Source organism: Budorcas taxicolor, chromosome 19, assembly GCF_023091745.1.
Source record: "Budorcas taxicolor isolate Tak-1 chromosome 19, Takin1.1, whole genome shotgun sequence".
In the NCBI taxonomy this organism is placed as follows: Eukaryota; Metazoa; Chordata; class Mammalia; order Artiodactyla; family Bovidae; genus Budorcas; species Budorcas taxicolor.
The window spans coordinates 34,205,317-34,225,037 of record NC_068928.1 but is presented as its reverse complement, the minus strand read 5'-3'; the positions used below and the strand labels follow the sequence as shown (position 1 = coordinate 34,225,037).

Genomic DNA, 19,721 nt, shown 5'->3' with positions numbered 1-19,721 from the left:
GTTGGGAGCTGTGGGAGGGTGGAGGCTGTGCCTGGTTCTGCTCCACTTTCTGGCCTCTAGCCCTCATGGTGCCTGGCAGGTGGCAGGTGACACATAAACGAATGAGACTTGTTCCCTGACAGCCACTCTTTGTGGCCGAGGCTGGGGACCCCGAGAGAGAGGTGGGACCCTCAACAGCTAGAAAGGGGCCCCCCTTTAGAGACTACAGGGTGCCACCCCGCCCCCAGCTCCACATGAAATTTGAGGAAACTGAGGTGGGGAAAGGGGCCCAGGGATCCCTCCTGGAGCCACACCTCTGCCTGCCCACGCTGGGTGTCTTTGGCAGCTTGGTGTGTGTTTGGGAGGCCCGCACTGGAGTGCAGCCATTGACTTGCCAGGCAGCAGGGAATCTCAGGTCCTTGGGCTCCAAAATCCACTGTCCAGATGAAGAGACTGACATTCAGAGAGGCAAGCCCAGCCATAGCAGAGCCCATGTTCTCAGAGAGGGACCCCCGGGATTCTGGGGGTGGCTCAGAGCTCTCGGTCGGTCCCATTCCCGTCTTGGGTCTGACACAGCGAGTCACGTGGACTCTTCCCTGGGCCCCTCGACTGTATGCAAGCATGGGCGCTGGGGCACTCTCCACTCCCGGGGCTGGGGGGAGCCTCCGTGTGATGAACACAGAGCCAGGCAGCCTACCATTAGTATCACAAATGCAGTTCCTCCAGGCCACGGCTCCCATCTGCTCTGGGGAGGTGGCCTGGGTGACGCTGACGCAGGGTCTCCCCACACCTCCCTCTGGTCTCTGCCACTGGCTCCGGTCCCCAGCAGTGCAGCCCCAGGCTAGTGCCATCTTGCCAAGCTGCGACCTCAGCACCACCCAGGCGCCACTGACTGATGGCTGCTGTCAGCTCCGATCCATGCAGTTCCTGCCAGCTCCCCGGACAGGGGATGGCCCAGACCTCCATGCACAGGGCTGACGTCCAGTCTCTCCCTGCTCTGCCCATAGGCTTCCTTGTCTGCTGGCAGCCTCCACTCTCCTGCCCGGTTCAGTGAGGAACCCTGGCAGGCACTCTCATCTCCACCTGCAAACACATCGGCATCCCCCGCCTGTCCTCGGCACCGCCCCAGCCTTCCTCACGCGGTGGCTCCCACAGCAGCCTCTGCAGTGGCTGGAGGGACTCTGTGAAGACCACGGAGGTCCGATTCCACCCTTTCCCTGCTACAGCTCTGGCCAAGTGCTCACCCGTGACGTCCGAACCCACCCCCACCTCTGCCCCTCACTGTGCTCTGTTACCCTGGCTCTGCTGCTCCTCCAACACGTCGGGACCACTGTGCTCCCCCCAGGCCTCCCTCCCTCCCCTCCTGCAGCTCTTAGCCCGGGTATCATTTCTGAGGCACCTCGCCCAGGCCCCTTTTGGTGCTGCCTTCCTGCGTTATTTCAACACCAATACTCACACCATCCGACTACCTGTATCGTTCACTCACTCACCTTATTTGTTGCCAGTCCCCCTGCCCAGAATGTCAGCTCCACGAGGGCAGGTTTCTGTTTTCTTAGCTGCATCCCCAGTGCTTAAACAGCACCTGGTGCAGGACAGGCTTCTAGCAAACACTTCTCAACCAGTGAATGAACAAGTCAGTGTTCGCTGTCCTGAGGGACTGGTACCAGGCTGGGGAGGGGTCCAGGGGGTCCCTGAGCAGGGACAGGGCCTAGGCAACTCCCACCGGCACTGGGCCCTCGGCCCCAGAACTGGAAGGCCAGCTGAGTCCCTGCTTGCACCCAGTGTTTGGAGCTTCCCCCTGCCATATGCTACCCCAAGCACCCAGGAGCCCTGAGGCAAGGGTGACCTAGTAAGAAGGGTGACTCTGGACCACCAGACCTGGGTCGGAGCCCAATTCCGCCATCCCTAGCTGGTTGACCTTGAACAAGTCACTTCACCTCTCTGTTTCCTCATCTGGAGAGTGGAGTGGATGGTCCCCACCTACAGCCTGTCGTAAGACCCTCATGGGAAAACAGTGGCCTGGGTCTCAGTTGGAAACCACCTCCGGGAGAAGCAGTGGGGGGTGGAGTATTGGCCCCTCTGGGTTTAGAGTGAACCCCTGCTCCGTGTCCCCTCCAGTGGGCAGTAGCCACAGCCCAAAATGAGGTCAGGGGAGACAGTACCAGCGGAGGTGATAGGGGTGGATGCCCCCTTGAGATCCCACCCTGTGGGGGGCCAGTTCCTGCGTGCCACCCCCTCGCCAGAAGCTGCCTGGCTGCTCTGGTTCCCACTCCCTGGGGGCACCAGCAGCCACTGGCCTAGCCCTCCACACCATCCCCTGAACTGCTGGGCACCAAAGGGCTCTTGGTGAGTCTTGAGGGAGGAAAAGCAGAGGCAGAGAAGGAAGCGAGGGGGCAGAGGGAGTGAGAGGAGGGGAGGATGGGGGTGCATCTGCTCACACACCCACCTCTTGGCTCCTCTCCTCTGAGAAGGGCCTCTCTGTCCCCATTTCATAGCTGAGCAAACTGAGGCTCCAAAGGGTCGGCAAGTGGTAGGCCCAGGACTAGAGCACCTCTGCCCCAGGGTCTTCTAAGGAAAACCTTTAGATAATCACAGAGTTGGCTGTGGGGCGCAAGGATTAAATGGAAGTCCAATGAGTGGAGAGCCTGACATTAGCTGGAGACCTGTCCTGGCCAGGGGTGGGCGAGGGGAGAGACAATACCCAGGCCTTGGGTCCCAGAGGTGCAGCCCCTAAATTCTTCCCCGGCCCCCTTCATCTAACAAGCTTTAGCCCCTGCCTCTCATACTGCAGGTTTTTTAAGTGGACTGGTCACCGGCCAGACAGTGGGCACATAGCTTTGGGTTAAGCGGCCACCCTGGAGGATTCAGCTGTACCTGGAGAGGGCAGGGACCTCAGGGCTGTCTCAGCAGTGGCAGAAACCAGGAGGAGCGGCAGGGCCAGGAAGGGGCCTGGGACATGGGCCACACACATGGTGTCCCCGGTCAGGGATCCTGCCCAGCAGCTCCATCACATCTTGTTTCCTCCGTGTGAAGGAGACAGTGCAGTCATCACTCATTCCAGAGGAGGAAACAGGCCCAGAGAAGACAGAGGGCTCTCCCGAGACCACACAGCCCATTGGTGGCAGAGCTGGGGCCAGAGCCAGGCCCCACCCACCTCAGAGGTGCTTTTGCTCCTCTGCACCCCTTGCCCTGGCCAGGCAAGTGGCCTCATCAAGCCCCACTGGAACTGAGATACCCCCTTCTTGCCCTGCCTTCTGAGCCAGCAGCCTGGTTCTCCCCAATAAATTATTCACACTACTGAGAGCTGGCCAGCTCTGGTTACACTGACAGCAGTCCTGGGCACCTGCCTTGCCCACCCTCCCCGTCCCTTACACAGGACCTGGAGGGTCCCAGCTTCCCCTTCAGGGTTACTTGCTGGCCTTTAAATGTCTGGCTCTGGCTCAGGAGATGGGGCTCCATTTGTAGCCCGGAACAGACTTGCTGTGTGGTTTAGGGCAGGAGGCTCCCCATCTCTGGGGCCCAGTTGACTCAAGCACTCACTTCTGTGAGTGGGTCGGCAGAGGCTTGGGGAGGGCTCAACTGGGGTCAGCAAGGTTGTCCCTGTGGAGACTGTAAGGCCAAGTTGTCGCCCCAGCACCGGCCTCCCAGGCCTCCCTAACTTCCAGTAAACAACACCCAGGCACTTTCCACCAGCCTCGAGGGTGAAACTCTAGGCGGAGCCTGGAGGAAATGAATTATGAATGTGCCCCCTTGAAATCCTGGTCCTGGCCAGAAGGAGCTTGGCTGAACCTTCCCAGGCCACAGGGCTGGTCCCAGCTGCTCTGAGTCAAAGGAGGCTGCATGTCCAGCCACAGGCAGGACACTCGGCAAGTCCCCGTGTCCCCAAGGTCCTGAGTTGTGACACCAGACGATCTGGGAGGGAGCAGGTGACCACCATGGCAAAGGAAGATGAGGATGAGAAGAAAGCCAAGAAAGGGAAGAAGGGGAAGAAGGCTCCGGAGCCGGAGAAGCCCAAGCGGAGCCTGAAGGGGACGTCACGGCTGTTCATGGGATTTCGAGACCGCACGCCCAAGATCTCCAAGAAGGGCCAGTTCCGGAGCGCGTCAGCCTTCTTCTGGGGCCTCCACAAAGGCCCCCAGAAGACCAAACGCAAGAAGAAGGCGCGCACGGTGCTCAAATCCACGTCGAAGCTCATGACGCAGATGCGCGTCGGCAAGAAGAAGCGCGCCATGAAGGGCAAGAAGCCGTCTTTCATGGTGATCCGCTTCCCCGGACGGCGGGGCTACGGCCGCCTGCGCCCGCGTGCCCAGTCGCTCAGCAAAGCGTCCACGGCCATCAACTGGCTCACTAAGAAGTTCCTCATCAAGAAGGCCGAGGAGTCGGGCAGCACGCAGGCCTCGCTAGATGCCTGGCTGGACCGCTCGGGCTCCCGCGTGGGCTCGCGCAAGCTGCCCTTCCCGTCGGGCGCTGAGATCTTGAGGCCAGGGGGCCGCCTGCGCCGGTTCCCGCGCGCCCACAGCATCTACGCGTCGGGCGAGCCTGTGGGCTTCCTGCCCTTTGAGGACGAGGCCCCGTTCCGGCACTCGGGCTCCCGCAGGTCGCTGTATGGGCTTGAGGGCTTCCAGGACCTGGGCGAATACTACGACTACCACCGCGAGGGCGATGACTACTACGACCAACAATCGCTGTACTGGTACGAGGAGGAGCAGGAGCCCCTCCAGGGCGCCTATGGCCCCCATGGCCCAGCCTGGCCGCCCTACGACTACGCGCACCGGTACGTGCCTGAGGACCCCTACAACTACTACGGCCCTGACTACTACAGCGGCTCCTTCTACCCCGACTACACCTTCGGCTACGGCTACGGCTACGACGACTACGAGCCCCCCTACGCGCCCCCGTCGGCGTTCGCGTCTCCCTACAGCTACTACGACGCCTACGCGGGGGAGGTGCACCCGCACAGCTACTACCCGGAGACCTACGCCCCGCCCGAGGCGCTCTACCCGCCATATCCACCCTACGACCTGGCCTACGAGCTCCCGTATGCTGCGCCCCACCTGGATCCCTACGCGCAGCCCTACGGTGTCCCCTGCGCGGAAGGCACCTACGGTGGGACCCAGGCAGTCTACCCCCCCGAAGGGCCCTATCTTCCGCCCCAGCAGTCGGCCTTCGCATACCCGTGGGTGCCTCCGCCCATTCTGTCACCCCACAACCCATACGCCCACCCGATGGATGACATAGCGGAGCTGGAGGAGCCCGAGGAGGCGGGCAGCGAACAGCCGGCCACCTCCTTTCGCCTGCCCAGTGCCGCCTTCTTCGAGCAGCAGGGCATGGACAAGCCTGCTAGGTCCAAGCTGTCCCTCATCCGCAGGTTCCGCCTCTTCCCGCGACCCCAAGTGAAGCTGTTCGGGAAGGAGAAGTTGGAGGTGCCCCTGCCGCCCTCCCTGGACATCCCTCTGCCCCTGGGGGATGCAGATGAAGACGAGGAAGAGGACGAAATGCCGCCGCTGCCCCCGGGCCCTTATGGCCACCCCTTCTGGGGCTTCCTCACGTCGCGCCAGCGCCACCTCCAGCGCGCCCTCTCGGCCTTCGGCGGCCCCCGGGGCCTGGGCTTCAGCCCTGACTTCAGCCGCCACGCACCACGCCCGGCTACCTCGCTGGCGCGGTTCCTCAAAAACACCCTGTCGGAAAAGGAGCCCATCCCGCGGCTCAGGGGCAGCCGGAAGGCCCAGGCGCGAGGCCCGGCGGTCAGGGAGGCAGCTTACAAGCGCTTCGGCTACAAACTGGCGGGCATGGACTCCGAGCGGCCCAGCACGCCCATCGTGCTGCGCAGGGCGCAAGCACGCGCGCGCAACAACAACAACTCCCACCGCCCTGCGACCCCGCCGCGCACCTCACGTCTGCGCCCCAGCCCCAGCCCCGGCCCAGCGCCCACCCCAGCCCTCGCCCCGCCCCTCGGCCTGGCCGCAGGCCTGCCCCCGGCCATCTCGCCCTACAGCTCCCTCCGCCTGCACCCACCACCCTGGGCCGCCCCGGCTCACGTGCCGCTCGCACCCCAGGCCAGCTGGCGGGCCTTGGCAGAGGCCCCACCCCTGATCCCTGAGGGGCTCCCAGACCCACTGGCCTTCCCCGGACCCCGGCCATCCTTCAGGGGCTCTCGCCACCGGGGGGCTGCCTTCGGCTTCCCTGGACCCTCACCCCAACCCTCACTGAGGAGCCGGCCCGGTTTGGGCTACTGCTCTCCCCTGGGGCCCCTGTCCCCCCAGCCCTCCATCCCCGCCGTCCCCTTCCGGCCGCCCTTCTCGCCACCACCCCGCCGTCCCCACTCGCTGCGGGAGCCACCATCCCCATGCCAAGCCTCACCACGCCCTGGCGCACTCCACTCACCTTTGCTGGGCCCCCTGCGGCCGCCTTCACCGCCCCCTCTGCTGGGTTCCGGCCCGCGGCACCGCTCGCTCAACCTGCCCTCGCGCCTCCCGCGCACGTGGCGCCGCCTCAGTGAGCCGCCCACCAGGGCCGTAAAGCCCCGGCCCCGCCAGCCCTTTCTGCTACCGCAGGGGCGTGGGTCTTGGCATGCGGCTGCTGCTGCTCCTGAGCGCCCAGAGAGCCAAAGCGAGCCCGAGGACTCAGAAACACCCTGGACAGTGCCCCCGCTGGCCCCGAGCTGGGATGTGGACATGCCTGCCACCCAGCGCCCACCCTCACCCTGGCCCGGAGGCCCTGGCAGCCTCCGTGGCTTCTCCAGGCCACCCCCTGTGCCCTCGAGCTCCTTCCTCCAGCACGGGGGCCCAGTGCCCTCCCCTGCTCTCCAGGCTGAAGACCTAGCCTCTGACTCAACCCGCGTTTTCCTGGGAAGACACCAGGACCCGGGACCCGGACAGCTGACCGAATCAGCCAGCCCCAGCCCCAAGAAGCCTGAAGAAGAGGCCTGCCCAGGGGACGCCCAGACACCAACAGAGCCTGAGCCCCCAGCCCCAACACCCTCCAGGGATGTCCCCTCAGATCAGAAAGCACTGAGGCTCAGTCTCTCCAACCCGCTGGCTGCTTCTGACCAGATGAGAGCCACATGGCCACCATGGCGCCGGTGGGGGACACTGCCCAGTGCCCCAGCCCCCTTGACGCCCAAGGAGGCCCCAGGACCCCTGCCCAAGGCAGGTGAACGGTTCCAGGCAAGTCCTGGGCGTTTTGCAGTGGTCATGCCTCGTATACAGAAGCTGAGCTCCTTCCAGCGAGCTGGTCCTGCCCCTCTGCAGCCCCCTGTCCAGCTGACCCAGGAGCCAGAGCCCATCCCCAGGCCAAGAGCCTGGAGTCTGCTCTGGTCCCGCCTCTGGCTGCCTGTGGAGGCCCACCAACCCCAGCTGCAAGTACCCACCCGCCCCCTGTCCTGTCGCCTGGGCCCTGGAGCTGCTGGCCTGCCCCATGGGGGCCCCTTGGAAGAGGTTGGCACCAAAGGCTTGTGGAGCAAGGTATGGGGGCACAGGTCAGAGGGAGGGCTTGGGGTTCCTTCCTGGAAAACAGGGCAGGAGACATTCTCATGACCTTGGAGAGCGGCTGCCTGCTTGGGCCTCGGTCTTCCCATCTATAAGATGGAAAGAACAGCTTTGAAAGAACAGCCTCTTGGAGCTTCTGGAGGATTAAATGAGGGGCTGGATGCCCGGCACAGGCAAGCAGAGGACAGAGATGCCAGAAACTCCTTGCAGGTCATGTGGAGAAAGGGATCTTGTCCATCCTGGGCTTCAAGCAGCCCCGTCCTTGTCTGACCTGGATGGCACATCCACCCCCAGCTCCCTGCAGAGATCTTGGCTGAGCACAAAACTACAGACCCTGCCTACCACCCTGTTCCACCCCCATTCACATACATGCTCTTCCTCTTGCCAAACTGGGGTCTTTGCTCTCTTGGGGGCTCCTGCTTAAGGACAGTCTCCTGGGCTGCAGGGCATTGGACTGTCTGAATGTGAGGGCTTAGGACCCAGGCTTCCAGCCTCTTTACTGCACAGGGCAGGCAGGTACCAAGACCCAGGGGTCACACAGTGTTTCACGCTGAGCCAGGAGTCTGTCTGGGCCCCTGTAGGGTGTGGGGCAGGCAGTTTGTCTGAGGGGTGCCAAGTCCGTGCTTGGCTGCCACGCTTGAGGCAGAAAGCGAGCTCCGTGCTGGCAGCCTTCAGTGGAGGGGGGTAGTCACTGGAGCCTCTCCCGGGAACACCTGGGGTGGGCGGGGCATGCAGTGGCCGCGTGTGTTTCTCAGCCTCCGCAGACGGGGCCTGGTGGAGTGGGCAGCCAGTGGCCCAGCCATGGCGACTGGGGCGGCCTGGCTGCTGGGGGGACCCTGGCCCCGGCGGCGGGTGCCTCGTGCCGTGTGGGCCGCAGCATTGCGGGAGCGGGGAACGAGGCGCCCAGGGGTGAGGGGCAAGGATGCCTGGGCCCTCCTCACCCTGGAATATGTGAGTGGCTGGTGCACCTGGGCAGGTGGGTGGGCGGGAGGCCAGGGCCTCTGGGGTGATACATGCTGTGCCCTACTTAGCACGAGGGCTGCCTCCCGGTGTCCCCTTTCCTCACCTCTGAGGGGTGGAGGGGTGTGGGCTGGTTTCAAGAGGCAGGAAAGGCGGGTGCCCAGGTGTGCTCTCAGTTACGCGGGTCACGTGCAGCCCTGGGACAAGTGCTCAGGCACAGCCAAACACGGAGAGCGCATGAGTGCATGTGCCATGGCCCAGGCAGACATGGCATCCTCAGGTCCAGTGTGCACACTAGATGTGCACAGAGGAGGCCCTGCCGCCGAGAGGGGGCATTGGGACTTTTGTTTTGAGACCCCCAGATGCGGGGACACAGGACACAGGAGAAACCGTCAAATGGAAGTTGAGAGTGTATGCTGCATGTGTGTGCCCCCATCCATGGACCACAGGCCGGCGTGCATGTCCACAGGCACCCTGCAAGACTGCGGAGGCTGGGAGAGAGCCTGAGTGGCAGGCAGTACTGAGCCTGGGTCTGTGTGCGTGGCTCTGAGTTTGCTTAGCGCTGATCATGGGATGTGGTGTCAAATGGGAAAGTCCTCATCCTTCGAAGGGCCCCAGGCAGCAGACATGGATGCTAGTCATCACATAAGCCGACTTGGGCATCACCATGGAGAAGAGGGTCAGCCCCAGGAGCATGTGACGCAGGAGGCCTTGCTTCTACAGGCATGTGCTCACCTCCTGGGCAGGACCCTTGGGAACGTGTGGGAGCACTGAGGCTGGATGTGGGTCCCTGGACTAAGGGTTGCGTTCCAAGGCAGGGGTCCCGCAGGACCCACCTAACCTGGCCTCAGGGTTCCCTCTCCTGAAACTCGAGTGGGTCCTGGTCGTGTCCAGGCCATGGGGGCCGGGGGCGCACGCACGGCTGACCTCTGGTGTCTCCTCCAGATGCACTCCATCCGCAACCTGCCATCCACGCAGCTCCGCAAGCAGCAGCAAGAGGACGGCGTGGAGGACATGACGCAGCTTGAGTGAGTGCTCGCCATGGTCACTGTGCTCTCAGCCAGAGCACCACCTCTTGCCCAGGGCCCCCTCACCTCCCGGAACATTTCCTCCTCTGCAAAGCGAGGGTCAGGCAGTGTCACAAAAGCCTGACAATTTGGAGGGGCTGTGTCCAGACCCCAGCCCTGGCCTTTACTGGCTGGGCCCAGGTGGTTACTCAGCCTCTCTGCCGTGGTTTCTCACCTGCAGGATGTGGGGAGGCTGTTGTGGGGTGCCGGCACAGCGGAGGTATCCCAGATGTGAAGGCTGTGCTGATCAATATCATTATCCAACCATGGGGACAGCCCCTACGTCTGCTACCTGAGAGTATCCCCACCTCGGAGACATGGGGACAGTGATTGTTATGCCCATTGAACAGATGGAAAAACTGAGGCACAGAGAGGTTAAGTAACTTGCCCAAGGCATCACTGTTGGTGTCAGAGATGGGACTTGAACTCTAACCTCTCTGATGAAGGCCCTGCCCCGAGGGGAAGGTGGCCCCTGACTGCCCCTCTCCATGCCTTCGCAGAGACCTCCAGGAGACCACCGTGCTGGCCAACCTCAAGACCAGATTTGAACGGAACCTCATCTATGTAAGGCCTGGGGCCGGCCCCTCCCTGGGCTGGGATCTGAGGGCTGTGGCTCCCCTGACTCCTGGGGCTGCAGTGGACAGCATGAATTTCTCCTGCCCACCCCAGACTGGAGTTTTTACTATTCAGGCATAGCATGCAAGAGCTGGGAGCACTAGCACCTAAAGTCCTAGATACAGAGTCTGAAAATAGTGGGTGCCAGGAGCAGAGACCTGGAGACAGGGAACCCAGAAGTATGTGACCCCCCACCAGGGGTCCAGTGGATTAAAGCTTCCAGAGACCCAGGTTCCAGAAGAGGCAGTCGGGGGCGGCCCCACCTGTGAGTGAATGAAGCAGGCAGCAGCTGTCATGGCCATCCTTGCAGCATCGTGGCTGTGGGCTTTGCTCACTCCAGCCTTCTCTGGCCTCAGCCTGGTCAGTGCCCGACACTCCACCACCAGAGCAGATGACCCATCAGACTGTCAGGGGCCAAGGTGTAGGCACCAGGGCCAGGCAGCCAGGCATCTGTCCCCACAAAACAGGGATCCCGACTCCAGGAGTAGGGGAGGGAGGGATGTGGACAGGCACTGAGGCCGCTCTCTGCCCAGCAGACGTACATCGGCAGCATCCTGGTGTCAGTGAACCCATACCAGATGTTTGGAATTTATGGGCCAGAGCAGGTGCAGCAGTACAGCGGGCGGGCCCTGGCCGACAACCCCCCGTGAGTGTCTCTGGGGCTGGGAGGGGGGAGAGCCTGGGGTCTCCTGGGGCCCTGTCTGAGCTGGGGGTCGGGGCAGGTGGTGGTGGGCAGCTCAACAGCCTCTACCCAAGCCTGTCCATAGCCCCCTCTGGGCTGCAGGCCACTGTCCTGAAGAACTGCAGGCTCAGTTCTGGACAGGGAGCCTTGCAGGAACATTCTCCTAGGAGTGGGTGTGGAGCAGGACTGGCCACTTGGCTGGGCAGAGGTGCCCCCTGCCCGCACACTGGATGGTTTGGGGGCATGGGGCAAGGCCTGCCCAGGAACCCTTTGGCCTGTCTCTCCAGCCACCTCTTTGCAATCGCAAATCTCGCCTTCGCCAAAATGCTCGATGCCAAACAGAACCAGTGCATAATTATCAGGTGAGCAGGGGTGAGGCTGGGGACCAGCCTCCTACCTATGTCCTCCTGTGTCATGGCGGGGTCAGAGGAGCCTGGGGGAGGGCACTGTGAGCAGATGGCAGCTCACTCTGCTCCTTTGCCTGGGCAGCGGAGAGAGCGGCTCGGGAAAAACAGAGGCCACGAAGCTGATTCTGCGCTACCTGGCGGCCATGAGTCAGAAGCGGGGCATCACACGGCAGGTGCATCCATCTCTCACCTGCGTGGTCTGTCCATCTCCCCCAGCCCAGCACCCAGGGATGCACAGGGAGGGCTCGTAGGACTGGGGGCTCTTGCTGCCTGCCCTCCCTGGGATTTCCTTCCTGCTCTTGCCCCCCTGCGTGAGCTCTATGTTCCAGCTTCCCGGAGCGGCCCAAATAGAGGCTGTGTGGGCCAGGGCCGCCATCCACACTTCCCGCCTGGCCTCAGCTTCATGGTCGTGAAGGAGGCAGGACTGGCCCGAATGTGCGAGCTGCAGGCAGGAGGTGCTGGGACACTGAGAAGGGCTGCGTGCCTGCCTCATGCCAGGCACCAGGAGGAGGACTCACTCTAGATGCCCTCAAGGGGCACCCAGACTAAGGGATAGTACAAGCCCAACCCCAGGTGGATCCTGACTCCTGGAGCACCTGGAGCACCCCCCGGGTGCGTGCCTGGAACATCAGCCCCACAGGCAGGAATCTGCATGTGCCTGGTGCCCAGCGTCCACACAAGATCTGGCACTTAGGAGGCCCTCTACAAACATCTGCAAGGGGGCCCAGGGCTGCATGCCTGCCTCATGCCAGGCACCAGGAAGAGGACTCACTCCAGATGCCCTCAAGGGGCACCCAGACTAAGGGATAGTACAGGCCCAAGCCCAGGTGGATCCTGACTCCTGGAGCACCCCCAGGCTGGCCCCCAGACCTCTCTGGGCCTCAGTCCACTCCTCTGTGCAATAGACAATATTTCTGGGACCAAACTAGACTGTGAGTGCAGGGAACTGGCCCGGTCGCCAGGATAACAGGTATCACTTCTGTGTACCCCGGGCCCTCCTGCTTCACCTGAGAATTCATCCCAAGGAAACAGTGCAGCCAGAGAAAACGCTGCCTACACCACCAAGCTCCGACTGTGGGTCCTCGCTCTTCTGACCCTGGCGTACCGGGCACGCGGCACACCTCTCCCAGCCTCAGCTCCCTGATCTGTAAATGGCTGATACTAGCATCTACCTCTTAGGATCATTAACGATGCTGTAATTGGGACGAAGGGTCTGGCATGCAGTAGCTGCTTACTAAGTGGGCACTGTAATTCACTATGCCCTGATGGCTCTGCTCTTTAACCCCTATTTCATCCATTCAGCAGATTCTTTTTTTTTTCTTTTGGCTGCAATGTGTGGCACACGGGAATCTTAGTTCCCAAACCAGGGATTGAATCCATGCCCCTTTCAGCAGAAGCAGAGTCGTAACCACTGGACCTCCAGGGAAGCCCCCTTGCAGATGTTTGTAGAGGGCCTCCTAAGTGCCAGGTCTTGTGTGGACGCTGGGGACCAGGCACATGCAGACAGATTTCTGCCTGTGGGGCTGATGTTCCAGCAGGAGACAGGGGCGCAGGGAAGGGCTGAGGGCTGCAGGGGAACAGAACTCTAACACCCAGCGGCTGACGCAGGCACAGTCAAGGGGACTGTAGTGTTGGGCAGATCGAGGGAGGGGACAGGAGACGAGGCTGGGCTGTGCCAGGCCTTCCAGCCCAAGGGGTGGGAGCTATGAGGGGCGGGGGCAGGACCTCACTCAGGATGCAGAGAACCCCAGGGGGGAGCTAGGCAGGGCAGGAAGGAGGCCCTTTCAGGACGCTGGGGCACAAAGACATCCTCAGGGCCCCCAGCCTGGGACCACACCTTGGTCCCTGAGCCCAGACACCTGGGTCTCCGAGGCTCAGGGGTCTGCTCTCACCTGGCGACTCTCCTGCCCGCCAAGGAGTTGGAGGGCTTGGCCAGTCCCTCTATAATTCGAGGCACCCCACATCCTGGGGGAGCCGGTCAGCCCTGTAGGTGACCCACTTCTGTTCTTGTCCCTCTCCTCCTCCTCGGTCCTGGTGGCTCCTGAAGATAAAGGTACTGGGTGTGTGTGCACATGCATGTGTGGGGCAGTGGGGCAGCAGGAGGCAGGGCAGGGGGGCCTGGGCGGCCTCGGGGGCCTTCAGGGAACCCACCACCCTCACGAAGGGGAACCTGGGCTGGTTCCGCACGCTCCCCACAATGCCCACGTTGTCCTCTGGTGCTCAGATCCTGGAGGCCACACCCCTCCTGGAGTCCTTTGGTAATGCCAAAACCGTCAGGAACGACAACTCCAGCCGCTTCGGGAAGTTTGTGGAGATCTTTCTGGAAGGGTGAGTGGGCTGGTGAAGGAACCCACAGAGTCTGTGTGCACTGTGCCAGGCGTAGCCTGACCCCTGTCTGTGCCCACCTACCCAGGGGCGTGATCTCTGGTGCCATAACCTCCCAGTACCTGCTCGAGAAATCCAGGATCGTGTTTCAGGTGGGCTGGCTCTCCAGGCCTGTGTGTCCAGGTGGGGGGCATGCAGACCCTCGGAGCCTGGCACCTGGCTGAGCAGTGTATCTGTGTGTCTGTGTGTATGTGAGCCTGTGGCCCATCTCCTTGTGTGTGTGTATGTATATGTACGTGTGTGTCGATGTGTGTATGTATGTGCATGTATGTATCTCTGTGTATGTGTGCGCGCATTTGTGCATGTGTGTATATGTGTGCATGTATGTGTGTATCTGTGTGTATCTCTGTGTGTGTGTATCTGCGTGTGTATATCTCTGTGTATCTGTGTATGTATCTGTATGTATGTTGTGTGTGTGTGTGTGTATGTGAGCCTGTGGCCCGTCTTCTTGTCATGGAAGCACACCAGGCACCATCCTGCTGTAGGGCCTTTGCACAACTGTTCTTTGTAACTGGAGCACTCGCCCCCAGACACCTGCCAGGCCAAGCGCCTCACCTCCGAATCTTCCCCAGCATGCCACCTGCTCAGGGAAGATCCCCCAGTAAAAATGCAGCCCCTCCACCCACCAGGCCTGCCCACTCACTGCTGCAGCATTTCCTTGCAGAGCACTTCCCCCCACTCCTGGTGGCCTGCCAGGAGTCTGTCTCCCCACCAGCAGGTGGGCTCCACAAGGCTCCGGGGCTCCTTCCACCTTGTGCTTATTTCTCCAAAGTTAAACCCTGCTCAGAGCTCCTTCCCACCAGCATGCCAGATCCCCCCAGCCCTGCCAGTGCCAGGCTGGGGTCACTCGACACAGAGGCGCCAGTCTCACCTGAGGCCCGTGTGTGTGTATTTGCGGGTACACCTGGGCTTGTATGTGTGTCTGGGGGTCACCCGGGTGGGTGGCTCCCCTCTGTGCACCCACCCACCGCTCTGTAGGCCAGAAACGAGAGGAACTACCACATCTTCTATGAGCTGCTGGCTGGGCTGCCTGCCCAGCTCCGGCAGGCCTTCAGCCTTCAGGAGGCCGAGACCTACTACTACCTGAACCAGGTGAGTGCCAGCAGGTGTCTGAGGGCCCCTGGCCAGGTGCCCCCACCCCATCATGTTGTATGGGCCCAGAGAGCCATGTCCTGATGGACAGTGAAGGTGTTGGGGTCTTGGGGGGTGAGTTCCTTTGCAGTGTCTCATTGTGGCAAGGGGGACAGGTGTCACTGGGATCCAAAACCAAGGTGGGGGCAGCCTACTTGATTGTTTTTCTGGAGCCTGGAACAGAACTCAGCAGCCTGTAGTAACCACACTTCCTTCCAGAGCCTCACTTTCCTGTCTGTAAAATGGGGACAGAATAGTTCTGCATTGCAGGGCATGTGAGGGTTAGTTGAAGGGAATGTACTCAGAGTCTTCAGCACAGGGCCTGGCATGCAGGGCCGCTTGAAGCCCCTCTCCCCTGGGAGTGGGTTGAGAGCTGAGAGCTCAGGCCGGGCTGCAGGCCAGGGCAGAGCAGGGACCCCGAGGCCCCCACCCAGGGTCCTAGACCCCCACTCTGACCTTGCCCAGGGTGGGAACTGTGAGATTTCAGGGAAGAGCGATGCGGACGACTTCCGCCGGCTGCTGGCCGCCATGGAGGTGCTGGGCTTCAGCGCGGAGGACCAGGACAGCATCTTCCGCATCCTGGCCTCCATCCTGCACCTGGGCAATGTCTACTTTGAGAAGGACGAGGTGAGGCGCCGCGCCACAGGACAGCTTTCTCGGGACATGGCCGTCCACCCCCGCTCCCTGAGGCTGAAAGCTGCCAGCTCGCAGCTGGAAGCACTTGGTCCACAATTTGGGGTTATTCATCTTTTTCTCATTGGTATATAGAGCTCTTTATATATGTTAAGGAAATCTGTAGGAATTGCAGATATATTTTCTGATTTATTATTTATGTGTTGACTTTATTTACAGGTGTTTTGGTGTTTTGGATTTCTTTTTTTTTGCTACAGAGATTTTAAGGATTATTTTCAGAAATTTCATTTATCAAGTTTTTTCTTAAACAAATTTTAGACTTTTCATCATTTTTAGAGAATAATCTCTCTAAAATTATAAAAGCCTTTTTCTGTAATTTTTTTCGAGATCTCTTAGGGTTTCTGTTTGATTTTTTTAAAACATTTAAATCTCTGGTTCATCAGAAACTTAACCTTAGGAAGGTACAAGGTAGGGATCCCAGGTGGTTGTTTTTTTTAATGGTCATTCAGTCTCCCAACTTGAGAAATACATGTTTATCATATGCTCAATTCCTGTGTCCTTTTGTGTCCAATTCCACACTTTTTATTGTGCTTCATTGATTTGTTTATGAACTATGTGTCTGACCCCACAGTGTTTTAATTATTCTAACTCTATGTTTTACTATCTCATAGAGTTCCTGGAATTCCTACTTCAGACTTTTCCTGGCTGTTCTCACTTGTTTCCGTATTTGCATGTTGTTGTTCAATCGCTTGTGTCTGACTCTTTGCAACCCTGTGGACTGCAGCACGCCAGGCTCCTCTGTCCTCCACTATCTCCTGGAGTTTGTATAAACTCATGTCCATTGAGTCAGTGATGCCATCCAACCATCTCGTCCTCTGTCATCCCTTTCTTCTGCCTTCAATCTTTCCCTTTTTGGGTATGAATTTTATATAAAGAGCTCATCTAGCTCAACAGGCACTCCTGTGGGTGTTTTGCAGACGGACGCACAGGAGGTGGCCTCAGTGGTGAGCGCCCGGGAGATCCAGGCCGTGGCCGAGCTGCTGCAGGTCTCCCCCGAGGGCCTGCAGAAGGCCATCACCTTCAAAGTGACCGTGAGTCCCTGGTGGCTGGGGCCGCTTCATGCCCCATGCTGTGTGGGGCCCCTGCCCCTCTCCCCTGCCTCCCATTCCTGTCCATCTCTGGGTTGGGCCCAGAATTGGGTACCTCAGACCCCAAAGGCGTTACAGCCTCCAGGCCTTTGCATAGCTGTTCCCGTTTTCACACCCACTCAACCTTCCAGACCCAGCACAGACATTGCCTGCTCCAGGGAGCCACCCCTGACCCCTGGCTGGGCCTGTCCCTCCCGCAGCCCTGCCCATTCTCCCTTCCCGAGGTTGACGTCACTATGTGTCTGCTTATACAAGCTCCTGTCTCCCTGACGGTGGGGGCAGCCCCCACCCCACCAGCAAGCCAGGCAGCAGAGAGATGAGGGTATGCGTCCTGCCCCCTGGTTGTGCCTGAGACCGGTCACACCAGCTCTGCGATCCCCGCTCTATGCCCCCCGCCCCCCCGGTTCTCTGGGGACTTCCCAGAGGTGGTGGCCAGCGCACTGTCACTCAGAGCCCACCTCCCCCCACACCCCAGGAGACCATGAGAGAGAAGATCTTCACCCCCCTGACGGTGGAGAGCGCCGTGGATGCCAGGTGAGGCCACAGCCCTACCTGAGGCCCTCCGCCTCCTCACTGTGCCTGCCCCTCAACACCTCTCTGCTCCAGGGATGCCATCGCCAAGGTGCTGTACGCATTGCTCTTCAGCTGGCTCATCGCCAGGGTCAACGCACTGGTGTCCCCACAGAAGGGCGCGCCGTCCATCGCTGTCCTGGACATCTATGGCTTCGAGGTGGGGCTTCAGGGGAGGCTCTACTGCCATCAGCTGTTCAGGGCCCTCCCCCATTATTATCTCCCTCCATTCACCCACAGCACTTCCTGGGGCTTCTGGGTGCTAGGCTCTGTGGGTGACACCAGGGACCCCAGAAAGGACCAAACCTGGGCACTACCCTTAGGGTGCTTCCAGGAGGTGGGGTTCCAGTGGACAGACGTGGGCAAACACATGTGGTCAGAGCCATACCAGAGGCATCCCGGTACTGGGGGAGCCTGGAGAAGATCCCTAGCTGGTTCCTTAAGAGCCAGTCAAGGCATCTGAGGTGGAGAGAATAGTCATGCAAAGCCTCAGGGGTGTGGGGAGCTGGAAGTCATTTGGGGGGTTAGAGTGGGGGACGTGGAAAAAGACAGGCAAGATCAGAACAGCAGAAGTGGCCGCTGAGCTTCCCATGGCACCTGTTATGTGCTGGCTGCTGTTTTGAGCTCTTGGCTTGTTACTCACTTAATCCTGACAGTTGCCTGGGAGGTGGGGACTGTCATCCCCATTTTACAGATGGGGAAGCTGAGGCACTTGGGGTAGAAAGTGGCAGACCCAGGGTCGGAACCTAGGTAGAAGGTTCCAGGGCCTGGGCTTCAGCCACTACCTGGGCCACCTCCCATGGTTCCTGAACCACTAGGCTCTCACCTGTGCCCAGAGGGAGCCCCCGAGGGGTCTGAGCAGAGCGTCTGTGCGCAGGGTTTCACCTTGCTGAAGTTGTGGTTGTGGAAGGCGAGGATAAGCCTGCATGGGGAAGGCGGGGTGGGCAGGCCCTGGGTGGGGACAGATGGGCTGCTGGCCACAGAAGTGCAGGGCCCAGCCTCTCTACCCATCTGGCAGGACCTGAGCTTCAACAGCTTTGAGCAGCTGTGCATAAACTATGCGAACGAGAGCCTCCAGTACCTCTTCAACAAGATCATCTTCCAGGAAGAGCAGGTGAGAAGCCTCTGTCCGCTCTCCGTCCTGTCCTGCCAGCCGCTGGGCCTCCTCAGAGACGGAAAGGCTGTGCTGGCTCTTTAAGGACAAACTAGAGGTTGTCCATAGGCCCAGTGGAGGGCGAGGCGCTCTGAGCTAGGGACCAGCATATGCATAGGCCCTGCTCTGGAGGGGCAGGTGCAAGGGTGCTGAGCCCAGAGAAGCCCTCCTGTGGTCCTCCTCACCCTCGCAGGGCCATCCAGGCTGGGGACAAGCAGGGCCCAGAGGTGGTTCATGTTGTGCTGCCCTTCTGGGAGTGAGCTCCCTGTGCTGGGAGGGGTGCAGGTGGAGGTGCCCCGGTTGGGCCCCTATGGATGGTGTCCACCTGGAGGACAGGGCGGGAGGCACTGGGCAGGGTTGGAGGCCGAGGACCACTGTCCACAGGAGGAGTATATGCGTGAACAGATCGACTGGCGGGAGGTCACCTTCGCCGACAACCAGCCCTGCATCAACCTCCTCTCGCTGAAACCCTACGGCATCCTACGCATCCTCGATGACCAGTGCTGCTTCCCCCAGGTGTGCGCTGAGTACGCTGCTTGGGGCAAGCGGCACTCTGAGCCCACGTCCCCACTGGGCCCAAGTCCTGCACTCCACTCTGCTCTGGACTCAGGTCGGGGGCTCAGGACACCCAACCTGGGGTTTCAAACCTGGGGTGATTGAGGCTGGATGGGGGCTCTGGAGGAGGGGCTTTGCCAGCCCGTGAAGTCACAGAAGGCTTCCTGGAGGAGGTGGCCTTGGGGTTGGGCCTCAGATTCTGATTGGAAAACACGAAAGTGGTACGGGTGCTCCGGTCAGTGGGACTAGAGAGAGCAGAGACAGAGGGGCTGAAGGGAAGGCAGCTGGGAGCCCACCCTTCTGCAGGGTCCATTCAGGTTGTCCATACTGAGCAGCGGGCAGCCAGGGGAGCAGGGACTTGCTCCTCCTCCCTGCGGCTTGCGGGGCACCAGTCAGGGCTGAAGAATTTGCCACCAGGCCAGCTACTGCATGCCCGGGCCTTGCCCACCTGCTGACTCCTGCCTGCCCCCAGGCCACAGACCACACATTTCTGCAGAAGTGCCATTACCACCATGGCGCCAACCCACTCTACTCCAAGCCCAAGATGCCGCTGCCCGAGTTCACCATCAAGCACTATGCGGGCAAAGTCACCTACCAGGTGAGATCCTGAATGGCCCACACGGCCTCCAGTCCCAGTCCCTGTGCCAGAGACAGCTGGACCTGTTAGCAGTCTGGCCCTGCTGATCCTCAGCTGTGTGATCTCGGCCAAGTCCCTCTACCTCTCTGAGCCTCGACTTTCTCGTCAGAAGAGTGGGAACAATAGTGCACATCTCCCGGGGTGAGTGAAGAAGTCCAGGGCTCGGCAGATGTGGTGAAGAGGAGCGCCTACCAGTAGTGATCACTGTTACTACTGTCATCTTGGCTCTTTCCTGCCCTGAGGTGTCTCAGACCAGGATTCTAAGCCTCTGTCCCCACTGGGCCTCATTTTCCTCATCTCTAGAATGGGCAC

General features: G+C 60.7%; 1 protein-coding gene across 1 annotated transcript in view; it reads left to right on the top strand.

The window, feature by feature from the left end:
• The first annotated feature begins 3,914 nt into the window (after window positions 1-3,914).
• The window catches only part of MYO15A (myosin XVA), a 46,020-nt gene continuing 30,213 nt past the window's right edge, over window positions 3,915-19,721 (top strand). The window contains 17 exon segments of the mRNA XM_052657293.1: window positions 3,915-7,442; window positions 9,372-9,454; window positions 9,994-10,057; window positions 10,645-10,754; window positions 11,078-11,152; window positions 11,280-11,370; window positions 13,245-13,250; window positions 13,422-13,525; window positions 13,611-13,674; window positions 14,561-14,674; window positions 15,179-15,340; window positions 16,324-16,437; window positions 16,970-17,028; window positions 17,101-17,224; window positions 18,083-18,178; window positions 18,602-18,733; window positions 19,245-19,370. Of these exon segments, the coding sequence (XP_052513253.1) occupies window positions 3,915-7,442; window positions 9,372-9,454; window positions 9,994-10,057; window positions 10,645-10,754; window positions 11,078-11,152; window positions 11,280-11,370; window positions 13,245-13,250; window positions 13,422-13,525; window positions 13,611-13,674; window positions 14,561-14,674; window positions 15,179-15,340; window positions 16,324-16,437; window positions 16,970-17,028; window positions 17,101-17,224; window positions 18,083-18,178; window positions 18,602-18,733; window positions 19,245-19,370 (5,052 nt within the window).